Genomic DNA, 12,418 nt, shown 5'->3' with positions numbered 1-12,418 from the left:
TAGCATCTGCGCTACCTCCAACCAAATTAACCAAGCACCCTGTGATGTTTCAAACCACGTAAAACTAACTCACTCTCTGCACTGAATGAATACAGACTGGTATTTGAAGTGTATATGATGTAATTCTTCTACTCCTTTTAGACCTCACTGTCTTGGCGTCTATTGCTTTTAACGATGACGAACTGGCTGATACACTTCTTCTGTCCAAGTGAAGTATAAAATGTTCTACAGTGTACTCGTCATTCACAGAGCTGAAGAACAGTTTACAGAATGTAATAAGTTGGTTCTGACAATCACAATCAATAAAATATTTTAATACTATGTTTATTTATATGATTGTAAGAAAGAGAACAGCGAATACAATGCAATGGAGGATATTTACAATAGGAACCCACTGTAAAAGCGGCAGTAAACAGCACTCACTGATTTGATAAGAACCATGCCACATAGACCTGATATAACTTTCTATTCAAAACATACCCTGCGAAACCCAGTAAAAAAAGTGTGAACAAATGATAACGTGGGCTTCACGTATAGGTGGCTTTACCAGTTTGTAAAACTTCTACTTTCAACATAAACATATATTGAAAAACTGCAATGAAATACTATGACCATATATGTACTTTCACAAGAAAATCAAAATTAAAGAGCTCAATATTAAGAACCCTTTTGCATTTCAAGTTATCGGTAAAGCGATTTCGTAAATATCAGTAAATGCGACAGTGATGTTGTTCTATGGAGATTTTAGTTTTTAATAATGACAAAGGGTAGCTGAATGGTCAAACTATACGCGCACGTAAGTTCATTTTCAGAGTTCCGTGTGCAGGTGAGTTGGATACAACGTTGATGACTTTGAATACCCTCTGGAAGCTGTAGCCGCGTAATCTAATAAATGCTTTACTCCAGATTTAGACAGTTTGACGACGTGTTTAGTTCATTAGACTGACAAATTACTCTTCTTGTCCCTTTTCCCTGTCAGTTCAAGGGTTTCATCAGTTGGTTTATCACCACCTTGTAACTTGAGAACAACGAAGGCGATAATTAAAGAAGACCAAGCCAATAACCCTCAACGCGCAATCCGTGGCTTTCAGTCTGACTCGCAGAGATTCCAGGTCATACTGCCCGCACGCACCTCTTACTCCGCATGACCTTTGCCAAATTAGGCATGCGCTGTCGATGATGTAGCCATACACGATGGGAGCAGGAAGGAATGCTTGAACAGAATGCAAGAAACAGTTTTAAACATGTCATCAGCGATTTGGAAGCCGCCCGTTTGCGTAAATGTGTCAACAATACTATGGTCAAACCATATGAGTTAACAATACGACGTACTATGATTAAACTGCCTTTAACATCATAAAACACATAAATGCGATAACATCATAAAACAGTAAATGCGATTGCATGTATGTTTTAATGCAATGTTAATCAGCAATAACACAGAAACCAGTGATTGTAAGAAGAACATTAGCAACGCTTCCCTCGTAGCACGATGACACAGCAGGGGATACGCACTGAGATACCAAACGATCAAAATTTGTTAACGCTCCCATGAAATCTTCGGAATCCCAGCGTCCTTGCCGTATGTTGAGACCCTACAATACCGACAGCTTCTTATAAATTGAAAGCAAATGAGAATGCAGCCTGTGTGTGTTCGATACACATGAGTGAGTGACTATGATCTTACGCTGCTTTTGTAATATTCCAACAATATCATGGAGGAGACCAGAAATGAGCTTCACACACTGTACCCATGTGGTGACTGTAACGCGAGTCTTCGGTGTGACGGGCGAAGGCTTATATAACCACCAGGCTACACAGGAATATACCCTGTATGAATTTGAATGTAGAATTGTCGATACTTTGCGTGGTAAATATACGGTAATGATCACACGCACAATAAGTGGGGTATCTGTTTTTTTAATTACCTACCTAGCAGGGATGCCAAAAACCCATACAACGCAAGCGCCATTGCCTTGTCCTTGCTCTCTACGCTCCTGGAAAAATACAACATTCAACGCTCAAAAATTCACGTGTGATATACGTGCCACAAGCAGCATAAAAGGTATTCATAAAGAAGCCAGGGTGTAGAACATACCATTTTGTTGAATGTTATGTGATCAGCAGACTCAGCAGAACACCCGTTGTAAAATATCTTGTGTGACGTTTACTATTAACCCACTCACTCACTCGCAGTACCTTGTGAAACGTTCACCCGAAAGTACCTTAACTCGAAGATACAAATACAGTTTTCCCAAAGCTCTGTGGAGAGGTTACCTTGTAGAGATGCAAATAAAGTTACCGAAGATGTATGATGTTACATCACTCCGAAGCAAGTACCTTGTGGAGAATTTACAAATACAGTTTTCCCAAAGCAGTATCTTGTGGAGAGGTTACAAATATAGTACAGAAGTTACAAATAAAGTTCTCCCGAAGCAGTATCTTGTGCTGATGTTACATATATAGTTCTCTTGAAGCAGTATCTTGTGGAGAAATAACATATAAAGATCTCCCGAAGCAGTACCTTGTACGGAAATACAAATACAGTTTCCCCAAAGCAGTACCTTGTGGAGAGGTTACAAATATAGTACAGAAGTTACAAATAAAGTTCTCCCGAAGCAGTATCTTGTGCTGTTGTTACATATAAAGTTCTCTTGAAGCAGTATCTTTGTGGAGAAGTAACATATAAAGTTCTCCCGAAGCAGTACCTTGTACGGAAGTTACAAATACAGTTTTCCCAAAGCAGTACCTTGTGGAGAGGTTACAAATATAGTACAGAAGTTACAAATAAAGTTCTCCCGAAGCAGTATCTTGTGCTGATGAAATTACATATAAAGTTCTCTTGAAGCAGTATCTTGTGGAGAAGTAACATATAAAGTTCTCCCGAAGCAGGACCGTGTACAGAAGTTACAAATACAGTTCTCCCGAAGCACTGCCATGTCAAGATGTTACGTGCTATGCATCTCACATATGGTGCAACAACAACTTAAAATGTGCTCACCTATATACCCCAAGGTCGAAGAACATTTCACTGTACAATTGTAGAATGATACAGGTACTACTGAAACACCATTGGGAAACACTGTCCACAGAGGAGACAGAAAATCCGGCACCACATCAATCACCCATGAAATATGCAGCGACGACCATGCCTACCGTTTTGACGAATGCAGGCCTGTTAAAATTTAGTGAAACTGGGCACCTGGCATGACCCATTGAGTATATCATTTACGGAAAGATATCAATGTTGAGGATTGGCCGCTGTCAGAGAAAGTTATGAAAACCTGTAGCACATGCTATATTTGCACTTTCTCAGTGAAGTACAGATTCTAGTACTTTTCAGAATTCCCCATTACAGATTCTAGTACTGTACAGCTGGTAGTCTAGTCCACGGGCTTTGTAATCCCAAATACAGCATGAGTTACTATATGCCATTGTGTATTCATAGTTTTCGGCCGTGGGAGCCATCCCAATTTACATTTATCACAGGGGTACACAAAGCCCATGATACTGACTACCAGTTATCCGACTTCCATTTTTTGTCGAAGACGCGGTGACTCATTGTGTTAGAGGTCTGACTTTGTGTGCTGGTGATTTGGTGCCTGACTCTGAGGGTTCTGAGGGTGTAGGGACTCAACACAGCAAAGTACAAGAATCTGTACTTTACTGAGAAAGTGTAATCCCAAATATAACATGTGTTACATGCCACTTTCTTAATGGCATTGTCTTTGATGAACACCTGGTTGTGGATGGGGAAACATCTCTCTGTAAAGTATTCCAGTGATGAAGTCCTATTAACGAATGAGTGGCATGTCCTGTTTTGTAAGTCTGACGTTTCTGATGAGTGTCGTATCGTGTTTGGAGGATATGATCTACCTGATGGGAGTCACATGATGTTTCGCCTGTTTGACGTAACTTATGTGAGTAGAGAGTCTTGCCATGCTACGTTTTCCACGTCCATGTCATTAGACGTTTCATGTTTTGTATGTATGATGGACATAATGAGATTCATGTAATGACTTGTTTTTGTCACGTACCTAATGAGGATCAGATACACTGACGTGACTGGCAAGAACCCGATCAGATTTTGGATCATGTCGACGGCAATGTAGTAGTAGAAGTAGGGACAGTCGCTGACACACACATCCCTGCCGTTGTCTGGCCGCTCGTCACCTTGCTACAACCTCCATACATCTGGGGAAAACACACGTTAACAATATGAGTCACTCTGAAGGCCAGCTTCCATCAGAAAACTTACGTTTATGATAATCAAGAGCCAGTAACCTTCAAATATGCATTTAGGTGTCCGTTTGACTTTTGAGTGTACACCACTAAAATACATCTCTTTATCCAGGCAATGCTTTACGATATATCATGCCATTCTCATAAATGGATGAGCCAGTTTGCAAATTCTTTAAACATTATGGGCACAGATTATGATGGCCACACAAACGAGAAGACATAAAGATATGCCACTTGTTGTTATCCTGTCTGGCGCTCCGGATGAACGGTATGAACACGTGCTGGCCGCCATTGTTCTGAGTTGGGTCCAACATCAACATGTTATCTCAGTGTGAATAACGCTATAAACCAAACAGCAACATACGCGCCATAATATGTAAGTGAAATATACCTATACGGGAACTTAAACCTCATTTGCCGTTAACGCGTGTTAATACTGAGTAAGTTATTTAGCGACATCAATATTCAGCACAGTGGCTGGTCCCGTACCGATAGAGTTTGGTTTGTACAGCCAGCGAAACAAGGGGAGAAGTACGTCATCCCGTCGTCCCCACAAACAGGAAAGTAACTGGTGCTGTCGCACGAACACGATCTGATGCCGTCGTCAAATGTGATGATTCTGAAAATATACCACATAACCGAGTGCACATAGTATATGAGTTGGGTTAAATTTCACATTGATCACAACTGGTGCTGGGGGATATCCTAAAGTTGTGTGGGCCTTTGACGTTCACCACTTTGGTGAAAATGAGTGGGTGAGGTAGGTTTAATGCCGCTTTGAACAGTTTTTCAACCGTATCACAGCATGCTAGCTTGAAGCCTTAAGTGGTGTAGGTCTGAGACGCTTATTGTGTCTGTATTTGTTCTGTTTTCCCATCTCACTTCCGCCTTGAATTCATGGCAACATGAAACCATATACAACTATTTATAATCTCCCTTCCGTTGTGGAAATGTGTGCCGTCGTGGAAACAGGTCAGCTTTATCTCTGTTCATCTATACTATATAAAAACATTTTCGAAGCAAATCGATCGACATTATGAGTACAATTTAAGGACTATTGCTAAATGATCTGAATTTTGAAATTCAATAAAAAAAGTTGCCGTTGAATTAAGAAACAACGACAGGCTACCATGTCTATCTGGTGCAACGCCTTGCACTGCTTTGACCTGCATCAATTTGCTGTATTAATATTTTGTAGAAAACATTGATTTGAATTGTTCAAATTCTTTATTATTTTTAATATGTTTACCCCTCGTTGTCATGGAAACCATGGATTTTGGGCGTATCACAGCCGATCAATATTGTTACAGTTAGGGTGCTGATGATAAGCTTGAGACAGCCAGCTCGTGTGAGTTTTAGACGACTTGTCAGAAGTCCCCCAGTGAAGGTCCCAACTGAAAGGCTGATGAGATTCTCTATCCCTGCAACACAAGTCGTGCGAGTAAGCCGAGCTCTCGGACTTTCATACATTTTTCGCAGTAGCGAGAGGATGGTCAGTAATTTGTACAAGTTCGGTGATCGTGGTCAACATCTAGAGGAATCTATATTGATGTATTTGGTGAAAATAACGCAGTGAGTTCGTACCCATGCAACACAGGTCGTGCTTGTAAGCGGCCTCGCTCTAGACTTTCCTACTATTTTTACGGTACGTATGTGTTAAATGTGTGTGAAATGGACCAGCTTGGTCACTTTTTAGAAAAATTACGCTTCACGGATACGGATCAGGATATGGTACCTCGCGAATCACAGCTGCAGTGGAAATAGCAATGTTGCCTAACATGAGTGAGCGCATGGGCTCTAGTTGGATTTACGCCATCCCTTCAGCCGCTGGTGATTGTGGAAACATTTAGCCATATTTTAAAATAACAATAATACTACGTTTAACAAATTGATAAGTTTAAATTTACTTTGAAAGTTTTGGGACTATGTACCCTCTCAGGAGGACAATAATTTTACGATACCCCCTTTGAGGATGCCTAAAATGAAGTTTGAAACACCTGCAATGGGTAAATTCAATTTACAGCTGACGTAGGAAGAACAACCGATTAGGAAAGGATTCAGAGATATAACTAGACTAGTCATATGTTTACTGATGATATTACCCACCTAGGATGATATTTGTTGTGGATGCGGGGGCCATGAACTGCTTCTCGACGTACTTGGATGTGAAGGCCTGACCTCCGGCCAACATAAAGAGCATGACGAGGAGGCCAGTCAGCGTCAGACTGTAGACAGGACTCCTCAACACACGGAACACTGACCGGGGCAACTCTAAATTCAACGCCATGTAATAGAAAACCTTGTAATAAGCTGGCAAGTAATCCCCGGCCAATAACGTCATAACTCTCGTTGGATGGACAAGTCAATTGCAAGTACAATGTTTCAAAATACATATTAGTTGCTACTGAAAAGCGTTTCCCGGGAATCATATGAATTTAGTTCGCTCATTATTGCCATAATGTCTATTATTAATGTCTTACATTGCATGCAGCATTATTCCAGCTATTTGACGGCCCAGAACAGACAACGCGGTGATGCGAGCAGACCAGATAATCCAGTAACGTGCTATCAACACATTCACTGACCACCAGTTCCTTTGAAATGCATAGCTTGATGGGGATCTATTGAACTTGCAATGTTAACCTCGGGCACAGTTATAGCAAAGGGAAGAATCGGAAAATGGCCGGCATTAGTTGCCGTATCATCAAATGATTAGACTATTCAAGTGTACAAATATCACCCAGGTTCAGGCTGTATGATTAGTAACACTATGTGAAATATATTGCTTTAGTCTGTCCGAGCACTGCAGACATGATTTTATATTTAAGTAAACTTGAACCTATTATGTTCTCCTTAATGGGAGCGTCCTCTTTGGGTGATTGTGTTTCCTCAGTTGGAAGAATTTGTTTCGGGAAGAACAATAAAGGTATTCCAACGATGACACCCAAACAGCCGAACAGGAGAAATCCAAGCCACCATGCTCCTATCCATTCTGGATGTACTGGTGTTAGCACCGTGTCTGGGGAGACAGAATGACTGAGGTTACAATGGTTAAAAAGAAAGAGAGGATATTTTAAGGGTGTAGATTCGGATGCCTTTGTCAAGAGTGAAGTACTATAGAGTGAGTGAGTGAGTGAGTGAGTTTAGTTTTACGCCGCACTCAGCAATATTCCAGCTATATGGCGTCGGTCTGTAAACAATCGAGTCTGGTCCAGACATTCCAGTGATCAACAGCATGAGAATCGATCTACGCAGTTGGGAACCGATGACATGTGTCAACCAAGTCAGTGAGCCTGACCACCCGATCCCGTTAGTCGCCTCTTACGACAAGTATGAGTTACTGAAGATCAATATTCTAACCCGGATCTTCACCGGTGGAAGTACTACAGAGCAGACATCTCTTGTCTAATATCTAAAAAAAAAGATTATCTGTTGTAGGTGGGAAAGGATAAACACGAATAGCAGCCAGTCATACATTGCTCTGTCACATTCTTCGCTCAAGTCTTGTGTTATTGTGCGGGTTGGACAAATGCAGCGAGTCCTTTGTTTAATTAGTGAGCCTCCTCCCGAATACGCTCAAGTAAAACCTCAACAGTAATTATTAAATATGATCCTACATTTTTGTTATGTACTGGATAGAAGCACGTGAATTCGTTGAAGATTACAGAGTACCCGTGTATATTTTGGTATATGACGGTCTCATGTCATGAACAAACCACGTCTTTGTACAAAATACATTATCTATTAGAGCATACAATAAGAATACAATAATTATTGAAAATCTAGGATTCCGTGTGCATACAGTCAAATGATGAACGTTTAGCCACCCACGACTTTGCTTCTTCATAGTAAACGGTATATGTTGATAATAAAGATATCCTGAGGCAACTACCAGTATGTAACGTTGAGAAAAGACACGTATATGTAGATATACTTTTATCATCCCAAACTGTGTTCCACAGGAGATATCGCTTGTGTGAGATCAAACGATATCTCCTAGGAGATATCGTTTTGACAGTAGATTTTGTACAATGCCCTGACAATGCTATGACGTCATGTACTTGATGACGTCACAATGCTATGACATCGCTGCACTGCAAGTGTAATGGCAGTACCATGTTCAGAGATGTACATTTTCATTGAAAATTAATGAAGAGTGATTTTGATGATAATAGAATTACCTCGTGTCTTCTGATATCAATATATCAACACTCGTTGATAAAGTAAAATATCCTCGGCAAGCCTCGGATATTTGTAACTTTATCAACTCGTGTTGATATAATTGATATCAGAAGACACTTGGGTGAGATTCTCTATATATCAAACATGATATATGTTACCGAAGTGCACAATGGTACAGAAACACATGTATAGAGAAATCGACAAAAAAATGCCACAAAACAAACTTCCCTCCTATGCGTTTCCACGTTATCTGTAGGACCCCGGAGACCGTTGGAGGGTATATAACAGTAGTTTGTTTGTTTTTATTGTACAGTGTACTGAATACAGTGCTTAAGCATAATTTCGGTCATGGAAACAATAAAAAATCTTCAGATCCTGGTGTGGCAGGTGGTAGGACTGAGACCTCAAGGTGAGGCATGCCTCCTTGGTTTAATATATATTTCTAACAAAAACTATCATATGTCTTTTCCTTGTAACACATTACAGATTATTGAAATAATGTGTCAAATTAGAGAAATTCAAATACTTAACAGGTTAATTTAGCTGCACATGGGTTTATATCATGGGTAACAGTATAAGAAATTGCTTCTGTCTCTGACTCGGTTCTGATTGACAATATGGATTCACGTATGAAAAATGATTTAAGAATGTATTCACGTTTGAAGAATGATTGAAATAATATATTCACGTATAAAGCAGATGCTAGTGTCGCAAACTGACCTTGCAGATCAACTGGGATGGTCCTAAACACGCCTCCTATTATCACTGATATTGCAGGTCCAAACAGCGACATCGTCGAACAGATACCTGCACAATAACAGCAGCAAGGCAGGGTTAACACAAGGACCACTATGAGGATGGCAGAAGCATCTGGTGCAAGAAAAAACACCAGCAGGAAGGTAGAAATACCACAAAGAGCAATTAAAGAGCATTACATACAGTACTGTAAGAATACCACAAGCAGCAATAGAAGCGTAACACAAACATAGATGTAAAGAAGGCATAAACCTTAATGTAAGAATGACATAACCAACAATGCACGGACAACAGAAGTATCATCTTTTATTTGTTTGTTGTTTAACGCCGCACCAGTGATCAACAGCATGAGCATCGATCCGGGCAATTGCGATACGATGACATGTGTCAACCAGGTCAGCGAGCCTGACCACCGGATCGCCTCTTACGACAAGCATGGGTTGCTGAGGACCAGTTCCAACCCTGATGTTCACGGGTGTATCATCATGAGGGAAACACAAACATCAGTGTAAGGATTTCACACGGACCAGTGGAAAGACAACACACATGTGGTCCAAACCAGGGGAAATCTTGAATTTGAGCGCCTTGCCAAACAATGCCACTCATAAATAGCCATCGAATGTGTGCGTATTATAAGCCAGATCCACACCATGCACACCAGAGCGTTATAATATTACCCAACGCATAGCATAGTGATGCAATATGTATCATATATACAGACAACGAATTATAAAAAATGTAGAAACGATTGCACGGTATACTATTTAATTGAAGGCATTGAAGTTAACTACATACCACAATACCAAAAGGGTGCTGAGTATAGTCTAAGCTTCAGGTAATAATTGTCCTTCAGCAATGATATTACACCAACATGTTCATTAAAAATCAGTTTCGTGAATGACTTCAACTTTCCAGAAACCGGAAACCGTATGTAGAGCAGTATTCATGCAGCTCCAGGCTTGGGTTTCTTAACTCGTGCTTAAAAGTGTCTGATCACGGTTATGATGTTCAAGGTCTCAGCAAAGCTGTAGAACGATTTTATAACGGACAAATTAATAATTGACATGGCTTTGCATGTCTTTACGACAGATGCCACCACAAGGCGCAGGATAACATCATCTGTTACCGCCACGACTTGATAGTGGTTCATAAACATATATACTCATGATATTGTCGGATCCGATCAATATATTATATTTTAACAGAGATTTCTTATGATTTTTCCAGTTTTGTTCTTACCGAAGTACAGTCCGGTTTTGGTCTTGATGGGGTTGTTGTTGTCTATGTAAGTGGCTGACAGAGACGCCCGGGGTGATTTTCCGATACCTTGAAGAGCCATACTGATACCCAAAACCCAGACTATCCATTGTGGACTACCAGAATCACTGGCTGCACCCTCCTCACCACACCCATCTGACGTCGTGTTGCCCGGGTCACACAAAGGGGCCACGAAACTCTGGTCCAATGATGAATTCCTAAGATTCTCCTTTGAAAGCTTGGGTAACTGATAGGGATCAAAGAAGTAGCACAGACCTGCTAAAATACCTGAGATGCCAAACAGGATGGTAGAAAGAGAGATGATTCTAGGAATAGATCGGTAGCTTCCAAAATGACTAATGAAAACAATGGAACAGACGAAACCTATGTCATTGCAGCCAAGGAGAATACCAGTTGTTGTACTGTTCAGATCGAACTGCTTTTCCAGGGCTGTGACTTGTGAGACAATGTAAACAGTCAACGACTGTGTGATCATGGCTGAAAGGCCGAAGAAAACGGAAAATGATAAGACATTTTTGAAACATTGTAGAGCTTGAGGACGGCATGACCCAACTCCACAATGTGAATGAAATACATCCTTGTCATCAGCTGGTTTGGCATCATCCATCGTCTTGGTCTGGGTCGCTTGCAATGTCATCATCTTCTGGAAGATGAAAGAGGTAGGTGTCGTAGACGTCGTACGAAATAGTGAGGGAAGACAAGCAACTATTCTAACATCTTTACCCTAATATGTCATAACCTATAGTTAGACATTAACGATGTCAAAACTGTCAATTGTATTTTTTTCACCAGGTGTACACATACAGTGGTAAACATGTGTGAAGGGTGAAAAAGTCAAAAGAAGGTAACATTCGTTGGTAATAGCTAGAAATGGTTATTCAGTGGTGATGTAATAGGTGTGGGTAGCACAGGCAATATTACACACAACACGGTAATAGGTATCTGTCAACAGGTGACGTGGACATGGTGTGTCACCATGTTGGTTGTCATTTGAAATGTAATGAAGTGTGAATTTTTAAGAGTATAATTTGCTTTCTTTAGCCCAATCATTTACTTCGAATATAGTGTTGCCTCTCAACACATCACAAATCGTCGTTGGCAGCACTTTATTGAATATACGTTTAGAATTTTATGTTCAATTTATGATAATGTTTTAAGTTTTAAAATCAACTCAATTACTGACATAGGGATGGCGTAGACATCGATAGAGTGTTAACAAGTACTCATCGTCACCTGAAATCCGATATGAATAGCAAAACGTACCTTTGTCTCTTAACCGAGTTCGGGGGTCAAAACCTGACGAATGGCTTCACATACTCAGTGTGGAAACGAAAACAACGAGACGAAGTTATTTATAGTTTGCGTGACAGGTTCAGATCTATCTGTGAATTGGGTGCATGAACACGTCCAGTGTCACCATCAACGCACTGGGAACAGTTGATTGGCTGAGTAGAGGATCGTCATTGTGTGTTTGGTGGGCTCAAGGACGGCGGTGTCATCAACAACACACCTATGCTGGCTGTGAACTTATCAGGGAAAACATATCTCATTTGTTCGACAGACGCTTTGTTATTGGAGTTAAAGCTGCTAACTAATTTGTGCCATACTGGACCAATATAATGAATGAAAGGAAACCAAAAGCTGTGAGATACATTACATTTGTGCGCTCTGAAAGGAACAGTGATGGTAAGAGAAGTAATTATCACAACCATCAGTATACAAATGTTCTGTAAACGTCCACGTCTATATGTACTAAGAGTGGCAGAGTTGCATCCCTCGTGAACGCCAGAATCCTGTGAAATCGTTCAAACAAATTCACTTGCTCACTCAATTATGTGTCTTATGTAACTTGTGCTAAACGTTTATAAATAGTATGTATAATATGTAATAGTCTTACATGTATTATGTATCACGTGTTGTGCTTGTAGACGAAACTGACGAAATCGAATTCAAGGTCACT

General features: G+C 40.4%; 1 protein-coding gene across 1 annotated transcript; it reads right to left on the bottom strand.

The window, feature by feature from the left end:
• Positions 1 to 243: 243 nt before the first annotated feature.
• LOC124291296 (solute carrier organic anion transporter family member 2A1-like) lies at positions 244 to 11,095 on the bottom strand. Its single transcript, XM_046728270.1, has 10 exons — positions 10,420 to 11,095; positions 9,145 to 9,231; positions 7,082 to 7,261; positions 6,349 to 6,513; positions 5,492 to 5,663; positions 4,732 to 4,861; positions 4,145 to 4,194; positions 1,933 to 1,997; positions 1,133 to 1,213; positions 244 to 251 (listed from the first exon to the last, which is right to left on the bottom strand). Exons 1-10 carry the CDS (start codon positions 11,093 to 11,095, stop codon positions 244 to 246), a joined length of 1,614 nt encoding a protein of 537 aa, XP_046584226.1.
• Positions 11,096 to 12,418: the final 1,323 nt, after the last annotated feature.

This window comes from Haliotis rubra, unplaced genomic scaffold, assembly GCF_003918875.1.
Source record: "Haliotis rubra isolate DU_JTF1 unplaced genomic scaffold, ASM391887v1 Scf49, whole genome shotgun sequence".
Classification (NCBI taxonomy): Eukaryota; Metazoa; Mollusca; class Gastropoda; order Lepetellida; family Haliotidae; genus Haliotis; species Haliotis rubra.
The sequence above is the reverse complement of the archived record's forward strand: the minus strand, read 5'-3'. Positions and strand labels throughout refer to the sequence as shown.